The sequence below is a fragment of the Heteronotia binoei genome, chromosome 1 (assembly GCF_032191835.1).
Source record: "Heteronotia binoei isolate CCM8104 ecotype False Entrance Well chromosome 1, APGP_CSIRO_Hbin_v1, whole genome shotgun sequence".
NCBI lineage: Eukaryota > Metazoa > Chordata > Lepidosauria > Squamata > Gekkonidae > Heteronotia > Heteronotia binoei.
In genome coordinates, this window is record NC_083223.1 from 53,317,003 (window position 1) to 53,342,001 (window position 24,999).

General features: G+C 38.5%; 1 protein-coding gene across 12 annotated transcripts in view; it reads left to right on the forward strand.

Moving 5' to 3' along the window:
• MYT1L (myelin transcription factor 1 like) overlaps positions 1 to 24,999 on the forward strand; it is a 513,986-nt gene that overhangs the window by 421,241 nt on the left and 67,746 nt on the right. For 6 of the 12 annotated variants that reach the window (XM_060234467.1, XM_060234449.1, XM_060234506.1 and 3 more), the window contains 9 exons: positions 1,276 to 1,410; positions 4,540 to 4,630; positions 7,097 to 7,204; positions 11,225 to 11,436; positions 17,420 to 17,667; positions 21,796 to 22,032; positions 23,894 to 24,015; positions 24,380 to 24,442; positions 24,931 to 24,999. In XM_060234467.1, the coding sequence (XP_060090450.1) occupies positions 1,276 to 1,410; positions 4,540 to 4,630; positions 7,097 to 7,204; positions 11,225 to 11,436; positions 17,420 to 17,667; positions 21,796 to 22,032; positions 23,894 to 24,015; positions 24,380 to 24,442; positions 24,931 to 24,999 (1,285 nt within the window). The remainder of the gene's footprint in view (positions 1 to 1,275; positions 1,411 to 4,539; positions 4,631 to 7,096; positions 7,205 to 11,224; positions 11,437 to 17,419; positions 17,668 to 21,795; positions 22,033 to 23,893; positions 24,016 to 24,379; positions 24,443 to 24,930) is intronic. The other 6 variants (XM_060234489.1, XM_060234533.1, XM_060234497.1 and 3 more) reach the window with 2 other exon arrangements.

Sequence of the window (24,999 nt, forward strand, 5' to 3'; positions counted from 1 at the left end):
AGAAAAAAGATGAGTGAACATGAACTTTTCTTTGTGAAGGATAGAAGTCTCTCTCTATCCACCCCCCCCCCAGCTACTTTTGCTGTGCTTTCCCATCTGTCATTCCTAGTTCTTCACATGCCTCTGTTAGGTTCATCTTAGCTAAAATCAAGTTATTTTCTCAACACACAGCAAACTTTTAGCTAAAGCAACACTGCACCAAAGTGTCTTATTGCCAGTGATGTGGAGCAGGAGGCTGAGGGGTAGTTGGAGGAACAGAGTCAGCAAGGGACGCAGGATGGTGGTAAAAAAAGAGCAATTTCAAGACATCAGGGCACTTGCTCATGTTAGGATCACCCTCCCTTTTTAGTTTTTCTGAACTGTTACTCTCCTGCTAAATTTCTCCTTTGAATGTGTATGCAAGTCAGAGGTTGAATTTAGTTCTGAGGTTGTTATCCCAGGATAACTGATTGTGTAAACAAGAAGATTAGGGATATTCCCTTATCAAAACTCCTCCTAGAGAATGGCACATGGAATTACAGTTCTAATTCAGGACTAATATCTGCAGTAATTCCGTTACTTTTTTGGCAGAACACATTTATTAGATAAGGAGAACATTTTCATAGGCACTGATGAAAAGAAAACTGCAGAATTAAAGACACTTTCCCTTTGAAAGTTATCAATACGCATAGCACATATATGACTATCAAGGACCAATTGAAAGGCAAATATGAGCTTTTTTAAAAAAAAATCTGTCCTTGGAAAGAAATGTGCTTCTATATATGTTCTAATATTTCCTATCACACTTTTGTGAAAATAGCATGCCCATTTTAGAAGGCCATTGGGAAAAATAATTTGCAATGGATCTTTGAACAAGTTGAGGAGCTGGGTTTGCTATCTTCAGGACTCTGTATTTTCCATATAGATGTAGACTTCCAATTATGATAAAATAGCATCAAAACAAAGGTGAAAACAGAGCCAAGCAGATATCAAATGACATAATATTATCCTATAGTTGATGACTGACAGAATTATATTCATTGATAGTGATGTGGCTTTGCTAGAGGAAAGTCACTCTCAACTATCATCTGTGAATGGGGACAGCTGTGATCAGAGGAACCTCTGGTATGGAAGAAGGAAGCAGAAAATTAAAATGTTTAAGCAGTACCAGATGTGTTTTTTCCAGTGTTCTTCAAGAACATTTTCCAAAGAGTAATTGATTTCATTAAATGAACCTTCGTCCATTTGGAAATCTGAAGAACATCATTCACTTGACACATTTGTTGTAAATTATAGATCCCTCAAGAACAGAAAAGAAAGAGAGCAAATGTCCTACCCCTGGGTGTGATGGAACTGGCCATGTAACGGGGCTTTACCCCCATCACCGCAGTTTGTCAGGATGCCCACACAAAGATAGGGTCCCTCCAGAAAGTAAGTCCACAATGTTTCATGGAAATGGGGGATAAAACTCCACACAAATTTTTCTAGCATGCATTAAGAAGCTTTTTCTTTTTTCCTCCCATTTTTCCAGTATGATGTCTCAATTTAGCAACCTGTTTTCTGTTATATTTCCATTTTTATTTCATCATTTTCACATCTATACTAACCTTTATGCTTGAAGGAAGATGTTTTAAAGCTGTATTCTTTGATTCTGATAGTGTTAGGATATTGACAAACAGTTGCATTCTGCCTGTAAAAGTCCCCCCCCCCCAAGCAAAATAGTAGCTAATTCTGAATAAATTATCATGGTCACCTCTTGAAGAGGGTCTCTGTTCAAATATAGAAGCAACTGTTCTTTTGAATTTGAAAAAAGTGCAGTTTAATTCATTTTAAAATATTTTAAAATATTAACATCAAATTTTGAGCATTTAATTTTTTTTGAAAAAATTACCACTAGAGATAGAACTTTCTTTGTATGGATGTTCATGCAATGCTGCAGTTGTGTGATGGGGATAAAGAAGACAAAATATGTTAATAAACAGCTGCCACAAAAATAACTTAGATTTTAAGGACTCATCTATGCAAAATCTGTAAACTCACTGGATCTGGGCAGGGAATTATGGTAATATAACAGATCAAAAATTGCTGCATGAATGATTTCTAAAAGCTGAAACACATTTATCACAGGGATGCTACCAAATACATCATGTCTTGTAGCTATCAGTACCATCTAGGCTTACCAGATGGCAATTTCCCACTCCTGCTTTTCACTCCAATGGGAGCAAAAGTGTGGAGTGGGAAGCAATGCCACATCATTTTTGGTTGTGCTCCAGAAGTGACTTCCCAAGTCTCTAGATAGTCCCTAGATCTCTATGGTTTGTAACCCCTACTTTTGCCCCTGCCGAAGCACAGTGATAGTCTTCTAAGGCTATTGATTTCCATGGACTTAGAATGGTGTAACTTTCCTTAGGATTGCACTTGTACCTTGCTTTAATAGCTAGGACTGTTCACCAAATGATGCAGTGTCATCATGCTGTGACTTACTTCTATCAAGTATTATAAGGAATGCAATCTCATAAATCACATAAAGGAAGTATGTCAGGCTATTTTTATACTGACAGCAAAAGGAATAAACATTCATTTGTTTGCTGTCCATTGAGAAATTCCATTGTACTCCAACAGCCAGTGAAGTACCTCTTAAGCAAATGGTTCCCTGCAAAGGACAGAATATAGTAAATAGGTATAGAGAGGAAGGCCATGAAAACCTTCAGTATGACCCCTATATCACAGTGCCATCCTAACAGAGTTATACCCTTCTAAGTCTTTTGAAGCCAATGGACTTTGAGGGATGCATCTCTGCCTAGGATGGCACTGTTAATCTGGAATAAGAAGACGTCAGCCATGAAGTAGCATCCTTTTGCAACAGCATAGTCTTCCTTTTTAGAATAAAGATCATAGAGAGGAAAATCCCTTTAAAGAAACACACCGCTTCTCAGCTGGTGAGTGAATTTCGTTGATCAAAGGAATTCAATTTGCAGTTTAGCAAGGCCTATAATTTTCTCAAACACCAATGTTTACTCAGTTGCTCAAAGCGGGCTGAGCTCCCCCCCCCCCCATAAATGGTAAACAGAGATCATTCAGGAAATGTTACCGATCAAAGAAGAATATAGCTTTAAACGGTTTGCATGTTCAGTAGTGACAAAAGTGAAAAAGGTGAGCTCATTTCTCTCTCTCTCTCTTTTTTTTTTCCTGACTCCTGCAGTGCTGGGCTTGTAAAGCATGTTTCAAGAACAGCTTTGAATAGCAGGAATTCCAAAGTGAAGCTTTCACATCTTTAGTACACTGCTAGTGGTGTGGTGATGGTGATGAATGATGGTGGTTGTGAATCAATATGTATAGGTTCTATTCCTGATGTCTTTGGCTTTTAAGTAAGCATTAAATACGATTCCGTTAAATACGATTGGTTCCTTTTGAAATGAAGCATAATTCTGTGCACTGGTGACATGGATTCATTTATTTTTTCATGTCATATACATGCACATAAATTGGTTATAGCCTTTTTCTGTACACGCTGAAAAAATAAAAGTATTAATAGTTTAGCCCATAATGGCAGAAATATTGTAATCTGAATGAATTATAAGGCTTTGCCTTATATTGAGTCAGTCCAGGAATCCCTCTAACTCCTGTATTATTATGGGAACTTGAAGCCAGGTCCCCAACGAGATCTGTAGGATCCTTGATATTTCAGATCCCTTATCTAGAAATGTTGGGGATATAATATATAAGGTATTCCCTCTGGCACTAAGTGGCAACCCTTCCCCAAGGCTTGCTTGGTGGTGTATTGTGACAATTGTGTTGCTTAAACCAAACCTATTGGCTCCTTATAGTCATAATTTATCACTCCACCAACCTCTTGACTTTAAAACGTGTTCATACTCTTTGTTTCTATTTATTTTAATTTTGGACCCATTATGATTTATTAAGGGCTGCAGAATTTTTTTAAAACAAAAAAGTAACCCTGTTTACAATCTGAATGTAACTGCCACTGAACCTTAAACAGCTTTTCGCTCTGCATAACTCAGGCAGTTGCTGGGCCCTAGAATTGAGTTCTGTGATTGGGGTTCACTGTCCTCCATTGACTACACTGAAGGTGAATTCAATTCTTCAGAATTCACTTATATTTTATGCTGTACTGACTCCAGATGCTGTATGCCTTATAATGTGTACATGAATCAATCTATTCCTGCATATATGGTGCTTTTTTTAAAAAAAAAATGCTTCTAAACCCCAACCCTGTGCTGTTCAGTATTTTTGCTCAGCGCTTACGCAGCCTCCTACTTCACTGTCACACCAGAGACACATTAATTGTTAGATTCCTTGCCCTCCATAACACTTAATGTATTAACATCATCCTGTGTTTAATGAGTATAGTACCACAGCACCTCTTTCCTTCACCAGGCTTTATTGGCTATATCTGTCACATGTCTATTTTCAGGAATGCTGGTCATTAATGAATCTTGCTTTGTACTAAAATGGCTTCTTGCAAACTGGGACTTGAAATCTTTTTCTTCTTGTTGTTGTTTCCACACTCTGCTGTTTCCTTTCCTTCTCCCTGTCAAGTTCTTGCCATGCATGAAAACGTTCTTAAGTGTCCTACACCAGGCTGCACAGGCCGGGGCCACGTAAATAGCAACAGGAATTCTCACAGAAGGTAAGAACATGCTCATTGAGCTATACCATAGGCAGATATTATTTCACAGCAGCAAAAGCTCTGAAAGTCTCCTCAGGGTGTGTGTGTGTACATGTGGATGTTTTGGGCCTTCACTTAATTGAATAGATTGACTGAGGGTGTTTAGTTTGACTGTTTTTTATAGATCATTGTACCAGAGGGTTAACCTTGGGGCATAATTAATTCAAGCAATGAGCTAAATGTCAACATTCGTTGTTATTCACTTACATTTTTCTTTACCTGGACCAATATAAATTTAAAGTTTAAATTCTTTTAGCTGTATATCAGGTCTGCCATTTAGACAGGGAGAGGTACTTGATCACTCTTCTTCTCATTCAGGCCACATGTGATTATTCCTAGGGAGTCCCTATATTTCTGGTTATTATGAGGTACAAAATAATGGACCACAACAAATACTTTGAAATGCGCTCATTTGTGTGTGGGAGCATAGTTTATTTTATTGCTATTTAAACTCAAACATATTCTGGATAAAATCTTTTAACCTATATGGAATTTTGGGCCTTCCCTTCCACTATTTGCCACTCTACTGAAAACTGAAATGGCAGCCCTGCAAAATATAATTTTATTTAATAAATGATGGTTAACAGGACAGATTTTCTTTCTTTTTTACTGTGTTGTTCCATTAATTTTTACTGTACATAAAATGATGTGGATTCCAGTGAATTCTGAAGAACATGTTTTCAAACTGAAGAATGCTTGGATACGGTCTTATACCATAAAGGAATAAACTAAAGGAATTATTTCCAAACCATCCTTTGAACGTTTGAACATTAATGCTGCAGCCTATCAATCATTTATTTATTTATTTTTATTTTATCAAATTTATATCATGATAACTTTTGACTAAATTGGAAGGCTTTCCTCACAAATGTTGCCATGCTGGCATTCTACCAGCTACACCGGGCTAGGCAGCTGGCCCCTTTCCTGTCTCGCCCTTACCTAACCACGCAATCCATGCGATGGTCACCTCTAAATTGGATTACTGTAACTTACTCTGTGCTGGCCTGCCCTTGAGACAGATCCAGATTCAACTGGTCCAGAACATGGCGGCGTGGGTCCTGACTGGGCCACCACAGACCGCACATATTCAGCTTGTGCTATGCCAGCTGTGCAGGCTCCCAGTTGAGTACCGGGTCAGGTTCAAGGTCTTGGTGATGACCTTTAAGGCCTTGAGTGGTCTGGGGCCTATGTATCTTCAGGACTGCCTCCTATGGTATGTCCCCCAATGAGCTCTTCATTCTGCTGGAAATAATCTGATGATCCATAGCCCTAAAGACATCCGGCTGTCCTCAATCTAAGCTAGGGTTTTTCAACCCTGGCTCATACCTGGTGGAACTCTCTGCCACATAACATCCATGTCCTGTGGGACCTTATGCCGTTCCACAAGGCATGTAGGATGGAGATGTTCTGCCAGGTTTTTGGTTGAGGACAGCAAGGGGTACTACCTTATCTGTCACTCTATCTCCCTCACCCCACTTTGCTTTCTCCCACTTGTGGGACAGTAATGCATACATATTTGGCGCCATCTAATGCTCTTTAATTTTAACTTGATTGTTCTAAAGCTGGTTTTATATTGTACCTTTTGCTGTGGTTATCTGCCCTGAGCCCTGTGAACTTAGGGAAGGGCAGTATATAAATTGAAATTATAAGTAAATAAATCCTATTGGGTACGTTGTTGTCAGTTTCAATCCATTTCAGCTGCAAATGGTATCTTTTACATATAAACTTCAAAGCTCCAGCTCAAGTTGCTTGGTCCTAACCAAGTTTATTCAGCAGTGCCCTACTGAGTACAGCAATGCTTACTTTAAAATTAGCAGTTTTAGTATTGTAGCATTACATTTTTTTAAAAAAAAGCTGAAATACAGTGTGAATCTATGCATAACTTGGCCAGTAAAACATTGCGACTGAATAACTAGTGCAGCAGTTTTAGTGATAGGGTCTTCCAAAGCTGTAACGTTCTTCTATGAAAACTGCTTAATGGCTTTTGAGTCTTGCATTTTGTTTGGCAATTCTCATGATCATGGATAAGAAACTATATTAAAGGAAAGATGCATAACGTGACCTACAAACAATGCGTTCTTAATCTATTTATGGAGGCTTCAGTGGTAAATCTCCTGGTTTTGCTGCCTGCCTGGGGACAAAATCAAGAGGATTTTCAAGCACCTAAGAGGCCACAATATATAGCAGGTGAACTGTGTATTGCTTGGTGGGTCAAAAACTGTATAGAACCAGAGGCCGATCTGTGTACATCTGGAAGCAAAGTTTTTCTTAATGATGTCTTCTGTGCATCTTTGCAGAGAAGACTAATGTAGGGCATCAAAGGAATATCCCCCCCGCAAACAAACTTCTTCCATGTGCTCACTAAGAAGGCCTCTAATCTGAAGCTATTGAGGACACGACAATTACGTTTTCTTTCTGTAATTGCAGCCTCTCGGGATGTCCTATTGCTGCAGCAGAGAAACTGGCTAAAGCTCAAGAGAAGCATCAGAGCTGTGATGCATCAAAATCAAACCAGGCATCAGATCGTGTCTTGAGGTATTAATAGTTGCTCTAATGCTTAATAATATACCAGATTAATTGCATAATAAGTTAGCCTGAGCACTAAAAATGGTATCACCCTTGAAGAAGTGTTAGGTTTAGGGCTTCTGGATCTTGTTTTCAACATTTATCTACCTACCAATATACCCTGGGGGTGGGTGGGTAATGTTTTTTGGCAAATATCAATAAAGCTGAAAAGCTCATTTTTGTCTTAGGCATTGTTTGGTGTAAAGCTGCCTGCTGGAGTTCTGAATCTAAGAACAGTGTGAAAAAAGTTGATATCTTTGGGAAATAAACTAATATTTACCGGTAAGTCTTGTTTTTTCCAGCAGGCGTTTACTAGTAAATATCAGTTTAAATGAAAAACCAGAAGCCCTATTTTCAAAAACTAGTTCCCCAATATGAATTTGTGATTTGTGACATAAAATAAAATAAAATATGCTGAGGTATGGATGACTTATTCTCTCCCTCAAACCACAAATACACATTTATATAGTATACAGTTTTGTTGCTTCCACTCTATCACAATTAATATAATTCCTGAGGCATATAGAGTGTGAAGTATTTGTCCTGAGCAGACTTTGTAGGCATTTGCCTGATGTGGACAACACAGGTGTGGTTCTTGGGGAACTTAAGATCCACATTTCAGAGATTAATGTAGAATTACTAGTCCCTGTGCTGCAATATTTTCTAATGATATGTGTATGTATCGGAGAGGTCCTCAGCTGTCTAGAAAAAAAATCAAAGGGAGTTTTGTTAAAATATAACATCAGAAATTCTGTTTTCACCAGGCTTTCTTTCAGGATACCAATGATTATTCATTCTTAACTGGATGGCTTAAATGGGAGTTCTAGAGTTATGGGTTTGGGGTTTTTTTACCCTCCTCATAGTAACATCTGTAATGACAATTTTTAGAGGCCCCCATGTCAATGGATTTGTCATCTGAAGGAGCTGATACTTCATCCATCAATCCATCAATCCTCTGCATGGTCTTCTTAACTTCAGTTTTTGAAGGCTTACAGAGAGCATGAAGGGCTATGCAGATTTTCCCATTTGAACCTTTTTTTTAAATTCAGTTCCACAGAGGTCTACCAGGCACAGTGATGGTGCAAGCCATTGTGGGTGGGAAAAATCTAAATATGTTGCCTGAAGTCAAATTTATTTCAGAAGTTCTAAGCTGCTTTGAGCTTCTGTGGACAGAGGAAGAAGTGGGAAATAAACATTTTAATAAATTAATGTGAAAAGCAATTTCAGTGTCAAAGACAGTTGGATGGTGTTATCCATATATTCACAGTAGTTGGGTATCTTTTAATGCTGGCAATGAAAAAATGTGACAAATCTCTGTTAAGGGTAAACATGACAGCTAGTTAGACAAACACAGCAAAGTTTGACTAATATTTTATATGGCATTTCTACAATGTGGAATGTTGAGGGGAATCTGGGTGAGGACACTGTACAGGCACAGGCTTGTAGGCCACAGAGGATTTTCATAGCCAGAAGGGTGGGGTGGGTTTTGCTGGTTCTTCCCCCTTGCTACAAGCTTCCAACTCCCCCCAGTGCATTTCCAGGAACAGCATTAGCAGCTGCAGCAGGAAGGCGAAGACAAGAAAGTCATGCTCCATGAACAGGAATCCCTTCTGTCTGTGGAAATTTCCAGTGGATCCATGCCATTTAGTAACCTTTTTTTCTTAGTAACAGTTGTCTTGATGTGTTTTCTCCATGCTGTGTCCTTTATAGAATTATATCCCAAAAATAAGTGACATTACATTTGAGTATTATAGTTTTTGTTCATTGTTCAGGAATACAGGGTGCCTTGATAGATGTATGGTTTTGCAATCTACATATTTCTTCCGAGGGAGATCATGCTTGGAAACAGTTATTTAAACATACACTTCTTGGTCAAAATAAATATATAAACACAGAGAGAACTCTCTACTTTTTGCTTCCAAGAAAAAAAGAAGCAAAACGGCAGTGGTCTTTCTATTGCATTATAACTGGGTTTTCTCCAGTGAGAAGTCAAATGCCATGCAGAGGAGACTTCTTGTCAAAAGCAGCACCTGAGTCTTTGACAGGCTCCTCAAATAGATGTTTTGGCAGTTTTGCCTTGCCTCTGGGACTATCGTGCCTTTCAGATCTTGATAGGTGATCTGAATTACATTGTCACCTCAGACATGACTTCTCAACTGCCTTTATCTTGTGGAACTATTGAAGATGAATATTCTAAAGCTTGCCCTCTAATGTTTGATTTTTATGTTTGCTAAGCAAAATCTACTGGTCTAGTTCCTCCTAGCTACATTCAAGCAGAGTGCTCCCTGCTTGTTTTCGTACTGGGCCCCTTGGCCTACAGGTTTTTGGGAGCTGTGTCATGGCAACCACTAGGTGTTTCTGCCTCCTTTTTTCAGACGTAGCAATATAATGGTGCCTTTGGCATCAGGAACTACAGCAACAGCGGCAGTTTGGTAGCAGGTTAATTCACATTCCCTATAGAGAGTTTGTGGTGCCTGAGTGGGGGAGGCCTGCATTTAAAGTGGCTTTTAAAAAGAGAGGGAATCAAATTTATAGACTATGTGATCTGACATAAGATCGGGATTTGTTCTGACAGCAGAAAATGTGAGTTTTACTTTTTTGTAGAAAATTTGGGATTGTTTTATTGGTTTGTGTTCAAAGTGATACATCTTTGCAGAACCCCATTGGGTTCTGGCCCAAATATGTTTTCTAAAAGGTAGTTTTCTACCTCATCATCTTAAAGAAAATCAAAGTGTAAAGGTAATAGGATTTTTGTAGGTAATTTATACCTATATCTCTTATCTGAATTCAAAGGGAAAAATATTCTGGAAGGATAAACGAATATATGTATGTAGAGTTTCTCAAGTGCTACACTGAAAAGCACAGAATAAATACACATTATCAGACATCTTTTAATAAAGTTACAAGTCAGTGTGTCAGGGCTACCATCAGAGATTATTTAGTTAAAGATTTTGCCTTTACACATTTATTGTCCACAGTAAATTTGTACAGCATGAGATCAGGGTTCCAGTTTGAGGGATCTTTAGATTTGTATATATTTTCTAACTCTTCGTGCTTCTGGATACCCCACTATGATTGCGGGAAGAAGCAAAAAATGTGTCTTGGTTTTCAAGGCACGTTTGAATCTTATATGTGCTATTACACCTATCAGCCTCAGTAAGAATTGTGAAGACCCAGCACTCAACGGGTCATAAAACAGACAAGCATTTTAAAAAGTAGACCCCTGTGAGATAGGATAGACCTAGAGTGCTTAAGGTCATTCTGCTACTTTTGTGACCCAAACCAGGATTCAGCCTCAGGTGTCTTGCAGTTCATTTCCAACACTGTACCTCTACACCACATCGACTCCTTTCTTGATTGCTGTTCGTTAACTGAAGAAGAAGCAGAATTGTGAAATATGTCTGCCAGTTCTTTCTGCTCCCCCTCCCAAAGAACTGAAAAGGTGATGGTGCATGTATAATGCATTTCTTAAACCCCTGCTATAGACTATAGGTCCCACAACAACATTTCAATCAAAGGGAGTTGAGAAGTTGCTAGAATGAATACCTTTCAAGGTACTGTGAGCTACATTTAACCTTCTGACTGTACCTTGCCTGACCCAATTTAGGGTTGTTGTTTTTTCTGAAGCAGGCAGAACCTGGAATTGTGACTCCAGAATCATAGATAATGGCAGAGAGAGTCCTGGCTGTGTAATGAATTCAACTATTGTATTAATTCCTGTATTTCCTAATTAACAGGAACACATAGTTTTTATTTTGTTTTTTGAATGGGATACATATTTCCCTTTATTGATTACTGTTAGCTATATATGGTGTTAATTATAATTCATTTACACTGGATTTTTGTAGAAGGAAGGAGTAAGCACAAACACAGAAATATATTACATTGTTACTTCTTGAGTGCTATAAACTGGTTAACAGAAGTGTTATTACCAGGGCTATACATTTCATATTATGTGTCTAACACACTGTACATGTTCTTAATTTCTAGGCCCATGTGTTTTGTTAAGCAGTTGGAGATTCCTCAATATGGCTACAGAAACAATGTCCCCACCACAACGCCCCGCTCCAACTTGGCCAAGGAACTAGAGAAATACTCTAAGACTACGTTTGAATATAACAGTTATGACAACCATGCATATGGCAAGAGAGCAATAGCTCCCAAGGTGCAGTCCAGAGATATTTCCCCCAAAGGATATGATGGTATGAGGTGCAAACTCTTTATACATCAAAAACAAATTTTACACCTAAGAATGCTGAAGACTGTGTAGATATTGTCTACATACCGCATATGATAATGGTCATGTAATACAGTAGAATCTACTTATTTCACCTAGTTGTAATAAAAATATTATATTGTATAGCTATTTTGATATGTCAGAAGTTAAGGTTGATTTTTCAACTGCTGCTAATTATGTAGTGGCTTGATCTGTCAGGCTGAGGGAGCTGGGGCACAGTTCTGCATCGCATCACTGTGTATGATAGACCATAACTCCACAATCACCACAATCTGTGAAGAAAAAAAAAACTTTGGCTTGACTAACAGGAGACAGACTGTATATTCAGAATAGGACAAATCCTGAACAGATAAGCAGATTTCTGCTGTGTTGAAAGACTTGGTATGATGGCCTTGTTGCCTAACACCTGTTTATAAAGGCATCTTAAAACTTTATCTTGTATCATGCTTGCATTAAGATATGACATACTGGCAAAAAGAGTTTGCAGTGGAAACTGACAATGGCACCAAGCCTTGTGGTGTAGCATCAGTTTTAATGCTACCCTCTGGGAGACTCAGATTCATCCTCCTGCAACTCATAAAGATAATGTGCTTGTTCTCTTAGGAATTAAAATGGAAATATTTGGGCCTTGCTGTACTTGCAACGTCTTCTGTTAGACTCTTTAAATATGTTCCAAACTGCCTTTATTAACAAATTCTTGTTGACTGCTCGGTAGAATACCTGAAATTACATTATATTTCCTGGCTCTGAAGAGTGATACACTCATGACAGTTGGAATAGGACAAGTTTTGAGACCAGTTAGTGGGAAGGATGTGGGGGACAGAAGCAAAGGCTGGATTGCAAGGGGTCATCTTCTGTTTGTGTGTGTGAGGTTTGAGTGCATATGTATCTGTTGCTTAACAGTGACAGGCAAGGTATACAAATGGCCACAGCTCTAACTTCATTTTTAAAAGTTCACTACAGACCTAATATACTTAGAATGAAGCCTGTTCTTTTTAAAAAAAATGCTTTCGTGTCTGTTGGGCAGAGGAAGTAAAAGCTAAAGATGTGTCCAAATGGGCACCTCTCACAGTGTCTATTACTTGCAAATCTAGAATAGCCAGTGCAGTGGGAAAGGGGCTTTGCACAATTAGAGAACATGTATTTTATCTTTGGACTGCACCAACCAAGGAAATATCTCTGTTTGATGCTTTGGCACAAGAGGGAGATAGATGTGTGATGTAAGGGGCTTCTGGCAACTTGAGGTAGATAGCAGGGAGGGCTAAATGTTCTCACCTTGCACCTTAATACAGCTTGGGTTAATTTGAGTGGGCTTTAGCAGTCATAAATGATTATGCTTAAACAAGGCAGGGATGATGGTAAGATATTTATGTATGAGCTATCACCAAATAATAGAATTGTATATTAATTTTAATCAATTTAATCTGTTAATTTGCTTATTAATAAAACAATAGCTATGAAGAAAAAAAAGTCATGTTAGGACAGGAATTATGGAGCGGGGGGCTAAAGTCGAAAATTTCCCTTATAAGGGACATATATTTATTAAAAATGTTTCCCAATCAATGTGAAGTACCTTCATAGTAAATAAAAAAGGATTTTTACTCAATGTAAACAATTAAATAACTGTAGGATGCAGATTCCCCTTCCCCTGAATGTACACTGTACTAATGTTTTTCCTGACTCAAAGGTATGATATAGTATGTTTAACATTCCTATACAGACACACACTCATATATAGACAGACAAAGAGGCAGGCAGAGAGAGACAGACAGACAGACAGATAAAAATAGTTTATTCTGAAGACAAATTAGTGCAGTCCATTCTGGAACTAACTTGCAATAATTTTAATTTATTTTTAATTTTAAAATATTTTAAGGGGAAAAGGAAATGAAGAAGACATAGATAAAACCTCCCTATCTCTCTTTAATGCTTTTGATATTTTAACAAAATTAGTGTATTGGAAAACAAGGGTTAGGAAGGATGTTGTCTGTAAAATGTACCTTAGTACATAAAAATGTAAAGTGTACCTTAGTACACCGCAAACCCTCATCTGATCCACCCATGAATTTCACTTTTAAAAGCAGGGCAAACGATTGCGACCGAACTGTGATTTTGCTTTCTCGTGTCAATTTATGCATAAATTTCATAAAACAGATATCAAAGACTTTTTGAAGGGGATTTTGAAGAGGATTACAGCTATTGTGCGTTTGCCTTGAAGCCTTCACACAGAAGAATTGCTATGGATTATGTCTTCATTGCATGTATAAATTAAGGCATAGGCGGGACCAGGGACTTACCCTTTTAGGAACTCAATTCAGAAAAGAGTTGAAGAATTCTTAGTAAAACCCTCAAGCCTAAGATTATGCTTAAGCAGGGGCGGGGGCGGAGATTGCTGGAGCCCACAGGAGCCGATCTCCACCTGGGCTGACCAGGGCTCCAGCTGGCCTGACCTGCCATGCAGCAGACATGTCCTCCCAGGCCAGGCAGTATGGCTTAATATGCAAATGCGCTCCTGCTGGGTTTTTCTACAAAAAAAGCACTGTGCTTAATTGTTAGGCTAACTCCATGAGGATTTATTGCTGCACTGTAAACAATGGAGGGCAGTGAAATGAGAGTTTTAGTGTTATCCTAAAGAAAGTTACACTGATAAATTCATTGATGGCAGTGGACTTTAAAGGATAAAGCTGTGTTTAGGATTGTGTTGTTATTGGCACTATGTGGAATGAGAGGCTGTTTTATTAATAGAAATTGGTCTGCGTTGAATGGGACATAAATGTACATAGTGCTGGCTGTTACAGTCCTAGTAGTATGCATTTTATTGTTCAATAACTATGCTGCAAAGTAAATTCTGACACAATACTTTCTCTTATGCATTCTCTTCCCCGTAGAATAAGATGAGGTAAGAAGAGTAGGGAAAGAAGAAAATTGGAAAAGGAGTCATCGTGACATCTTGAAAGCATAACTGAAGCATTTGGCCATCAACAAACTAATGGCCTCATCCTAGTGCTGCTATTTCTACCACTCTTGAACATGTTGCACTAGACTGTATTAGTGAATGTCTAGAACATAGAAATAACATTGCTGCAATCCTATAAACACTTTCCTTGGTGTAAGCCCCACTGAATAGAGTGGAACGTACTGTTCCCAGTGTCCGTACCCAGATAAACCAGGCCTGTAAAAGGTGGGACCAAACAAGATATAAACAGCCTCTGGTGATTCAACAAATGCTAAAGAGTTTATACACAGGCAGATAGCAGTCTCTTCTTCCCTCAGAACAGCACTGCTTTGCATTATTGCCTTATATGTATACAGTTTTTATGTGTACCTGCAAAATATGTTAGGTTTCTTTCTGGATCGTATTCATGTCTATATTTGTTTTCTTGAAAAAAGAAACAAAATGTTAAATATGAATAAAATTTGCTGCCCTCTATAGTCTAAGTCAGTCATAAGTTCTCTCAGAGCTGTTCTTTCAAGAGCAGTTCTCTCAGAGCTCTCTCAGCCCCACCTACCCCACAGGGTGTCTGTTGTGGAGAGGGGAAGGAAAAGAAGATAGTAAGCCACTCTGAGACTCCAAGTGAAGGGTGGAACATTCTCTTCTTCTTAAGTGACCAGGACCCCTAGACGTCTTCCTGTGTCCCCCATTTTTTTTATTTTTAAAGAGTGTGCGTATATGTGTGTGTGTGTGTGCTTGCACACCTGGAAGTCAAAGTGACTAATGGTGACCCCTAGTGAGGCTAGGATGTTTTTCAGAGGTGACTTGTATTGCCTGCCTCTGCATCCCAGCCCTGGTATACCTTGGAGGTCTCCCTTCAAAATATTTCCCAGGGTTGGCCCTACTTAGGTTTCAAGATCTGATGAGATTGGGCTTGCCTGGGCTATCCAGGCTTTGACCCCTCCCCCCATTGGTAGTCTTGTGCCCAGAGTTTTTTATGGTCCCCTTTCAAATACCATGAAGCAAATAGTAGCTTTGGCCATTTTAAGTTAGGACAATGATACAAGGGAGAAAGTCCCACCCACCCACATTGCCATGAACCCAATCTGCTTTGAAATAGTGCACCAACTATTTTAAAATAACCCTGCATAAGCAATATAGTCACAGAGCTCTCCTTGTCATTTCTAGATTGGTTGATGGAATCTGCACAATCCAATGAGACACATTCCATATGGGAACTGTAAATGCTTCAGAAATACAGGATCAGCGAAGAGTAAATTAATCCCCCAAATGGGAAGACATAACATGTTTAGGATGTATAAATTGTAATACTATTTAGTAGTCTGATTGCAGGCCCCTGCAATAAATTATATATTGGAAAAACAAAAAAGTATTGGGGATTAAATTATTAGCTGTTGGATCACATGCTCATACAGAATAGATACTTCAATTAAAGAATTAGCTGATAGTTAATGGGAAAAACAAAATTATGCAAAAGTTTTTTTTACAGTATGGTGTACATGTGACCACTCTATGGCTTTATGAATACTTACATAGAGTATTAGTATGAATGATGTGGCAGCTTGAATTTTAAATATTGCTTTGTGCATCCTTAGCAGAGGCAAAACATGATATTTTATTGTTGTATACATATGTATTTAATATTTGGAATTAAATTTATTTTTATTCAAGTTCATCCTGAAGAAGAGCTGAAGGGTCAGATGGACCTTTTCAGAAGTATTGTTTTGAACCTTTGTGACTTTTGTCTTTCCAAGCAGGCATATTTCCCTTCCTCTTCCACTTGATCTTTCTGTCCCATCTTGATGCTTTCTAGGATGGACTTGGCAGGAGTGGAGAAGGCAGTGCAGAGCACCATGGAAGGAGGATAGGTTGGATGATGAGCATATGGTCTCAGGAGCAGCATAGTCAGACCCTGAAGGAAAGGCAGCCAGGCACAACAGCTGGAGGGTTTATCACAAGGGCAAATCATTTTATTATTTCATTTTGGCTTCTAAAATATTTAAACACTATACTGAGGGGATCAAGCACATTATCTTTTTGCTGCCATGTCACTTATTATATTTATTATTATTAGGGTAGCACTGTAAAGAAAGTTGGTCACAGGCCGCATCCACATAGCGTGGGTTCCCCATTGTGCATTCATTGCTGCTGCAAACGCAGAAGCATGAACCCTGGCAGTGGAGCATCCACATGGAAGTTTTCTGCTCACTTCCCCATCAGCAGCCATTTCCCCCTGCATTGTTTCCTTGCTGTACCCACTGGAGAGTTTTTCGAAGGTTTTTTTTTTTTAAGATAATTGCTATACCATTATAACAATTACTGGTTGTTGTTTTATTTTTTATTTTTTTAAAAAACGCCTTCAAGACCTCAAGTGTCATGGTGAAGGAAATGGCTGTATGGGACTGACTGCAAGAAATGGCACTGGTGTATGCAGGACCTTTAAAATGTACATGGTGTATTAACACATTTGGACTGCATTTTTTCCAGAAAGATTGTAGCAAAAATAGAACTGCAGTTTAGTCACCAAAGTGGAGAAAACCATCCATATGGGTGTAGCCACCAAGCAGGAGTTTGAGCTAACTGGCTTTTTTTTTACAAGAACTTACAATTGATTGGTATTGTGGAGTAAGCATAGTGTGTGTGTGTGTGTCTGTCTGTCTGTCTGTCTGTGTGTGCCTTTTAAAAGCCCTTATTATCTGTTCATGCACACTGCACACTTTGGTTGCTATAAATCTGATCTGTGTGTCACAGCAGAGCACTCTATAGGTTACTTACCTTCCTTTGATATTGCACCTAGGTTTCTTGTGCAGAAATGCTACACTGAAGTATAAAATCATCAGGGATTTTTTTCCCCCTTCTTGCTTCCCCCCTTTGCTTAGTAGACTTTGCAATTCCATATGAAATGCCACTCTCTGCAAATTGCATTGCTTTCTTTGTATGTTCATAGATGTCAGCTTTTTCTAAAAGCCGTTCTTGTCTTATTTCCTTCCTGCAGCTAAACGTTACTGTAAGAATTCAAGCCCAACCAGCAGCACAACCAGCAGTTATGCCCCTAGCAGCAGCAGCAACATGAGCTGTGGGGGAGGCAGCAGCGCGAGCAGTACCTGCAGCAAGAGCAGCTTTGACTATACCCATGACATGGAGGCAGCGCACATGGCCGCAACTGCTATTCTGAATCTTTCCACACGCTGCAGGGAGATGCCTCAGAATCTCTCCACGAAACCCCAGGATCTCTGTTCCCGGGTAAAATATACACACGCCTAGATGTATTTTATTTATTTTCATGTGGAGGAAACATATCTACTGCACTAGTATAGGTATCTGTAATAACTTCAGCAATTTTTAGTTCTTCTTGTTCTTCAAACCAATTTAAAAATTAAAATCTTGCAGTTTTGCTATCCAACAGCAAGCATCTGAACCGCGTTCAAAATATGGAATTAAAAGTAGGCAACAATTTAAGAAAAGCTGTTGTATTATAGTATAACTGGGGGAAAACAGTTGAAAATAGAAAGGTTGTTCAAGTGAACTGAACTATGTCTAATGTGTTTAGTTATATAAAGAAAGAGGTTATGTGATAATATAATAAGCTCAGAGAGTGTATTGTTTTTTGGAAATAAGGCCTGTGTTCTGTGCACCCCAAAAAAACCTAATTAGGATAATGTACAGTGGGCATTATATAGATACAAATAGGAGATCTGAAGGACTTATGGGGGGACTTTTATTGGACCTCCTTTATTGGTTCCCATTGGTCCTTCTTGCCACACTGGCTCCCCCTGGTCCTTCCTCCCAGCCCTTAAGAAGTTCTTTTCCTTTTCCTATTTTCTTCTTTCCCTATCTACCTTTTTCAGTTCCCTCCCTCATCTACTAGTTTACTTTCAATCCTTTGTTTCTTCCCTCTCCCTCACTTTTGCTCCAGTCATCTTTCCTGTTTGCCTCTGTTCTAAGTGTTGCTCACTCCCATCTTCTTTTTTTTGTTGTCTTCCTACTCCTACCTTCACCTAAACATGTCCGGTTTCAAAACAAAACTGCAACAGCCCTTTTGGGCAATCACAGACTGCTATAATTGATTCTCTTGAGGGATTCCCCTGGAGGAAATGGCTGCTTAGGAGGGTGAACTCAGTGACATTATATGCTGCTGAGGTCCCTCTGCAAGCCTTGCCTTTCTCTGACTCTACCGAAATCTCCAGGTAGTTCCCAATCCAGAACTGGCAATTAGTCCACCTCCCTGCAGTCTTGGGGGCTGCCATGTCTGACTTCTGCCTGGTGTAGGTGCCACCAGGCTGTCACTGGCCAATGACATCAGCTTTGTTGGGATGAACCCAGGTCAATTTCCAGTCTCAGCAGCCTCTAGCGCCTCCCAGCTTGGCTGTCCCCATAGTAGCTGAACTCATGGCACTCCTTCCAGCTGCAAGTGAGTCCCTGTGGTCTGATCTTTGAACACAGTCCTGCACCACTGTGGGTGGTGGGGGTCTGGGTGAGTCCAGGCCGGGTACTGGCTCCAGACACTGTGCTGTGCCTTCAGCAGCTGGCAGAGGGAGCCTTAGGAATACACTAGATCATAAATAATGCTTACATATCAAACCACCCCATTTTGGCATAAGCCTAGACTTCTGTTTGAATAAACCTCTAGTCTTTGTGAACATGCCTTAGGATTGCCAAATCCGGCTCAGGAAATATCTGGGGACTTTGGGGATGGAGTCAGAAGATGCTGGGGATATAGCCAGGAGCAAGGTTGTGACAAACTTGATTGAATTCCAAAGGGAGTTCTGGCCATCACATTTAAAGGGACTTCATTCCTTTAAAATGCTTTCCATCCATTGGAAATAATGGTGGATCAGGGCACCTTCTTTGGAGGTTCATAGAATTGGACCCCCTGGTCCAGTCTTTTTGAAACTTGAGGGAGGGGGGTTTGAGGAGAAGCACTGGGGGCTATGCTGAAAATTTGGTGCCTCTGCCTCAAAAAATAGTTCCCAGAACCCCCAGATACCCATGGAACAATTCTCCATTATACCCTATTGGGACTGGTCCCCACATAGGGTAAATGGAGGGCTCAGGGGACATCCACCCTCCACTCCCGCTCTCTGATAACCCTGAAGTAGGGAAAGGGCCTCCAAACCGGGGGTCCATGCTCCCAACTGGGGATTGGCAACTCTAACATTCCTGAAGAATCTGGCTCTAAAAATGTCAAGAACTGACCTAGATGTTTTCAGTAGCCACAGTTTATATGTATTAGATACCAGTAATAGTGCTGTATTGGATTATTTATTTAAAATATTTATATATAAAAAGTTTATAATACTTTATTAAATACCTGTGACCTCTTCACAGGTTAATGCTCATTATCAATTGTGAAAGCAAGTAATTAGAAATAAAAATACAGCTAAGGTCATATACTCAAATAACTTGTTGATTTATTTTAATGCAAAGGAATTCCAAAATTTTATTCCAGTAATTGATGAGATACAGGTTGTTTTGAATAGATCGATGGATAGAAATCTTTTCCCATAGAAGGCCACTAGATGGCTGTGCAGACCAACACAAGGAGGGATTTTGTGCACATGCGGGAACTTTGGACCTATTTGATGAGTTTTGCTTTTCTCTTGAAAAAAACGAAGGTTTAATGCTTCCTGTTCTTTAAGAAAGAAAAAGGAGCAGTGTAGCTTTAGCAACAATTATTGGAACAATGAAAGTCATTTAAGACAAATAGATACAGAAGAGTTAGCCTTGTTAGTCTGTTGCTGCAAAATAGTAAAGTCCAGCATCACCTTTAAGACTAGCAAATTTTATTTTATTTAAGCTTTCGAGAAACATAGTTCTCTTCACATGCATCTGACGAAGAGACCTGTGTTTCTTGAAAGCTTATGCTATGATAAAATGTATCATAAAGATGTACTGGACTCTACTAGTTTTCAGACAAATAGGAAAAGCTTTGTTTTCATACAAATTACTGCCTCCCATTTATTTTATATCTCACAGTGGGGAAAGGGGGGGTAGGCATGGGATGCAGCACAGTGGTAGGGCACCTGTTTGGCATTTGGTCGCAGGTTCAGTCTCTGACATCTCCAGTCAAAAGGATCCGATAGCTAGTGATACAAACGACCTTTACCTGAGACTCTGAAGACCCACTGCCGATCAGAGTAAACAATACTGACCTTGATAGACCCATGGGTCTATCAGCTCCATATGTCCATGTGTGCTGGCATGCATGCAAACCATGAAACTTGGTTTATGGGGGAGGAGTTTATGTAGCTGGAGTCTTCCTTCCCAAGTGCTTTGCCCTTAATGTTGAAAAAGTACTTCCAGGATGGTAAATGCCACAGAAAATCACCATCATGAAAGGAACCAAGTTTAACGTATTAGAGAAGATATCCAAGTAGAAATGTAATGTTCTGATTTTTCTTGATAGTATAAGAATGAGAAGCAGGTTTCTCTTAGACTGTCTTTTGAAGGCTTTTATTAGTCCATATGGAAAGTAAAAAGCAGTAGCTTTCACACAAAGCTTTAAATTTTCCCCCAGAAGAATAATTTCTTTTTTGAAAATACAAATTGCAGTATCATCCCAGTATGTTATCACCTGCTTTTGGAAAACTAAGGTTTGAAAGAAAAAAATGATTTTTTTTTTTGTCCAACTTATGCAAAGGTAGTGGGGAAACAGGGCAGCAAGAAAACGCCTCACTTTCCTTGCATGTCTTACTCCACACTTCCTCATTTGCTTCAGGGAATGTCACTACCAGTTTCTTATTCCCAAGCTGAGATGATTATAAAGGAAGACTTCGTAGAGAGCAAAGGCATGTTAGAACTGAATGCCTATGATAGAGTGTCTGTGTGATTTGAATGTATGTCCACTTTATATGAAGGTGGTGAGTACATTGCAAAGAAAGAGGCTTATGGGGCCAGGCTGCTGAAACTGGCCATTGGTGTTACTGGTTGCGAATGGTATGTTTTGTGTTTAGTTACTAAAACTTTTTCTTGTTTATGATTCTGTAGATGCTTTACCTAGATGTTAGCATGTGAAGGAATGACTTTGCTATTATCGCTATATTTCATACTTGGCAATCAAAGTCTTACAGATTTTGATTCAGAGAACTAGACATGTCAAAGAAGAATAAATCAAGAGAAAGGAGGGAAACAAGGACATCTTTTAAGATAGATTTTTATTGTAGATTATTTTTTAACAGGAGAGGTCCCAGAGAGTGGAATTGTTAATAAAGAATTCCATTTAATGAGAAATGCTCATGAGAGAATGAGACTGGGTTATTATCATAATCTTTTCAAATAGTTAGATTGTAAACTAAAGCAAAGTAATTTGTCGGTGGCAAGAAGAACTAAACTATCTCTTTGTCTGTCTCTCTCTCTCTTTTTAAAAAATAGAATCCTGATATGGAAGTGGATGAAAATGGAACGTTAGATCTTAGTTTGAACAAGCAGAGGCAGCGAGATGGTTGTTGCACCATTTTGACGCCACTGGAACCAATGTCACCGCAACAACAGGCTGTGATGAATAACAGGTGTTACCAGCTGAATGAGGGTGACTGCTGGGATTTGCCGGTGGACTACACAAAAATGAAGCCTAGTAGGATAGATGAAGATGATTCAAAAGAAATTAACGTATGTTGCTTCCATCCTTAAGCTTCTCATTTCGACTTTCTTTGTCTTGATCCATGTGATTTCAAAAAGCTGGAGGATAAAAATATTTAACAACAATAGCTTGCAGTCAAGAACGACTATTTCATTTTGTTAAAGATGACATCTGACAAATGATTCACCATAATTATGTTCTTAACTATTCTGTGTTTGTTTTCATTGAATTTTAATTCAACTTGATATAGCACTCCCCCTGCTTTCCTTCTTTGTTCTTGTCGCTTTGATAGTAAACCTGGAAACTGGTAGTAAAGACAGAAAACGAAGTGCATCATTAGTGCCTATATTTTATCTATAGTTTTAAATATCAAAAACACAAAACAGAGATGTGTTTGATCACTGCTTGAGAAGGATTCTCTTGATTGTTGTCAGTACAGATTTATTTATTATGATGCTGTATATATTTGTCATATTTCAGCTCTTCCTAGCCACAATTTATAGACCAGCTTCTGTAATATGGGCATGATTTTATAGTCTCAGGCTTTAGTGTCCCAGACTTTGGTTGCAATATGTTTTGACTGTCTGGATTTAGATGCACTCTTTCTCACCAGCTGTATAAATCTCTTTTATTTTTGTGTAAATAAATGATAGCACGGATTTTAAAAAATCTTAAATAGATACATGATGGGTATGCTTTGTGCATGTTATTACTGAAAGGAAAAAATATGTAGGGAATGGAGGGTGTGCAAAGTAGAAATGGCACTTTAAATCTTTTGCATATACCACCATCTACAGGAATTTTTAAGTCAGTGCACATTAATAGCACTTGAAAGTCTGTGACATGAATGCATCAAATTTCTGAATTATAATCTACACATTATACTTGGTAGACAGATCTATTTAGAGCAGTTATATGATTTCTGTATAAGACTAAAATATTATAGTTTCTCCCCATTCATACTTTGGCTGGACATTTAATTATGTGAAAGTTATAACGTTGGAAGGTTTTGTTGTTGTTGATGATTAATTTTAGGTATGGGAATGGAAAGTCTTTATGATGTTATTTCACAAAAGAATATCATTTCCTCCTTACACATGTTGCTTCTATTATAAATAAGAAAAGATTGATTCCAAAAAGAGACAAACTGTTATTTCTTCTGCTGTACAGTAGACCGTCTTACTATCTGAATTCAGTGGAATCCGTTTTTTCTGCTGATCTAGTATACATTAATAAACACACACAGTTTTATCTGAGATTTTGATGTCAAACATTTCAGATATCCAGCCAGTCATTTCAATAAATGAAGGTGAATTCTGATTTAACAGTAAATCACTTGTTCATATATTCAAAATTGCATGCTTAAATTTGAAGGTAAAACAGAGGACTGTTTGTTGCTTTTGAAAATGCCTTCTATGTGGAAAACATTCCAAGAAACTCTTAAAATGTCTGTAAATAGCTTGGTTAATAGAATAGCTATTAGTGCACATGATGGCTCATGCCAGCACAAATCTTTCAGAAAGCGACCTTAAGTTAAACACGTCACATACATTATAGCAGCTGCATCATTCCCGGTATGTGGAAGCAATTTGTATCAATAATTATGCTGCTGTGATAGTATACAGAGAAGCCATGATGTCTGTTTACACTGACTGTGGACTTTCCCTATAATTTCACTGTAAGGGGCAATTCTTAATATACATCTGTTCCATAGTAGTGGTTAGTTGGGGGTGCCAAGAGTCCAAATGGACCCACCTTCTCCACTAAAGCAAAAGGGTTTCCCAAGAAATGTCCTGTGTTCAGATCACAGTGAATAGCAATGACAGTGTTATTTTTCTATAAATGTTACCCCCGCTTTAAGTTTAACTGATCTCTTATCTCTGCCTGCAGCCAGAAGATTTAGATCCTTTCCAAGAAGCACTAGAAGAACGAAGGTATCCTGGGGAAGTCACCATCCCAAGTCCTAAGCCCAAATATCCTCAGTGCAAAGAGAACAAAAAGGATTTAATAACGTAAGCATAATGTGAGGTGAAATTATTTTTTTACTCTTTTTTAACCCTTTCTCTCTCTTTTTGTCTTATCTGAACGATCAAGTGCATATATGCCTTGCAGTTTGAGCATGCAGCATTTGCAGCATATAAATGTTTCAGACTGTCAGTTAAGTTTAAGTGATTAAGCTAACATGTATCTGCTTGTCCTTAATGATGCTATATCGTACATTTTCATTGAATTCTGTTCATTTTTGCAGCTTTTTCAATAGGATGCTTAAATCCCCCTTGCAGACATTGCAGCTAAACTGGAAACAATGAAACTTTTAAAAGTTTTTTTTAAACATACTTACTATTTTGGCTGTTTTTTGTTTTTGTTTGGTGGCAGATGTCCAACACCAGGGTGTGATGGGAGTGGTCATGTGACTGGTAATTACGCCTCACATAGAAGGTGTGACTTCATTTTTTTCATGGTGGATTCTGTCTTTTCAATTTATTGTTTTCAGCTTACCTCAACAATGCTGTCAAAGTAAAAATGTTGAACTATTGTGTTAACCCTTTGAGTAATAAGTGTTGATCTTAAGAGCATGCTAATTTGTGTTGTTGTATAAACGTCTTTTTTCTTTTCAAACAACTAAATTTTAAAAAATCCTAAACTTTCAAATAGTTAACCCACAGATCACTAATACTAATACCATTTTGTTATACTTACAAGCCTTTCAGGGGAAAAAAACTATGAATTCAGAATTAAAATTTGTTATCTAAATATATTCAGAGGGTTAACTTGTATTACAAAATTCAGTATTGCAGCACTTGCCCGCCCCATCGCTTTTCTGCATTACAATTTTTAGTTTTAGTTTTTTTAAACGTTGTGTTTGTTTGAAAGGCCTCAGCTTTTAAGAAGGTTGACTTACTTAGCTATCCTGCCCTGTTTTACAGTCTATCTGGCTGCCCCTTGGCTGACAAAAGTATTCGAAGTATGCTGGCCACAAGCTCACAGGAACTCAA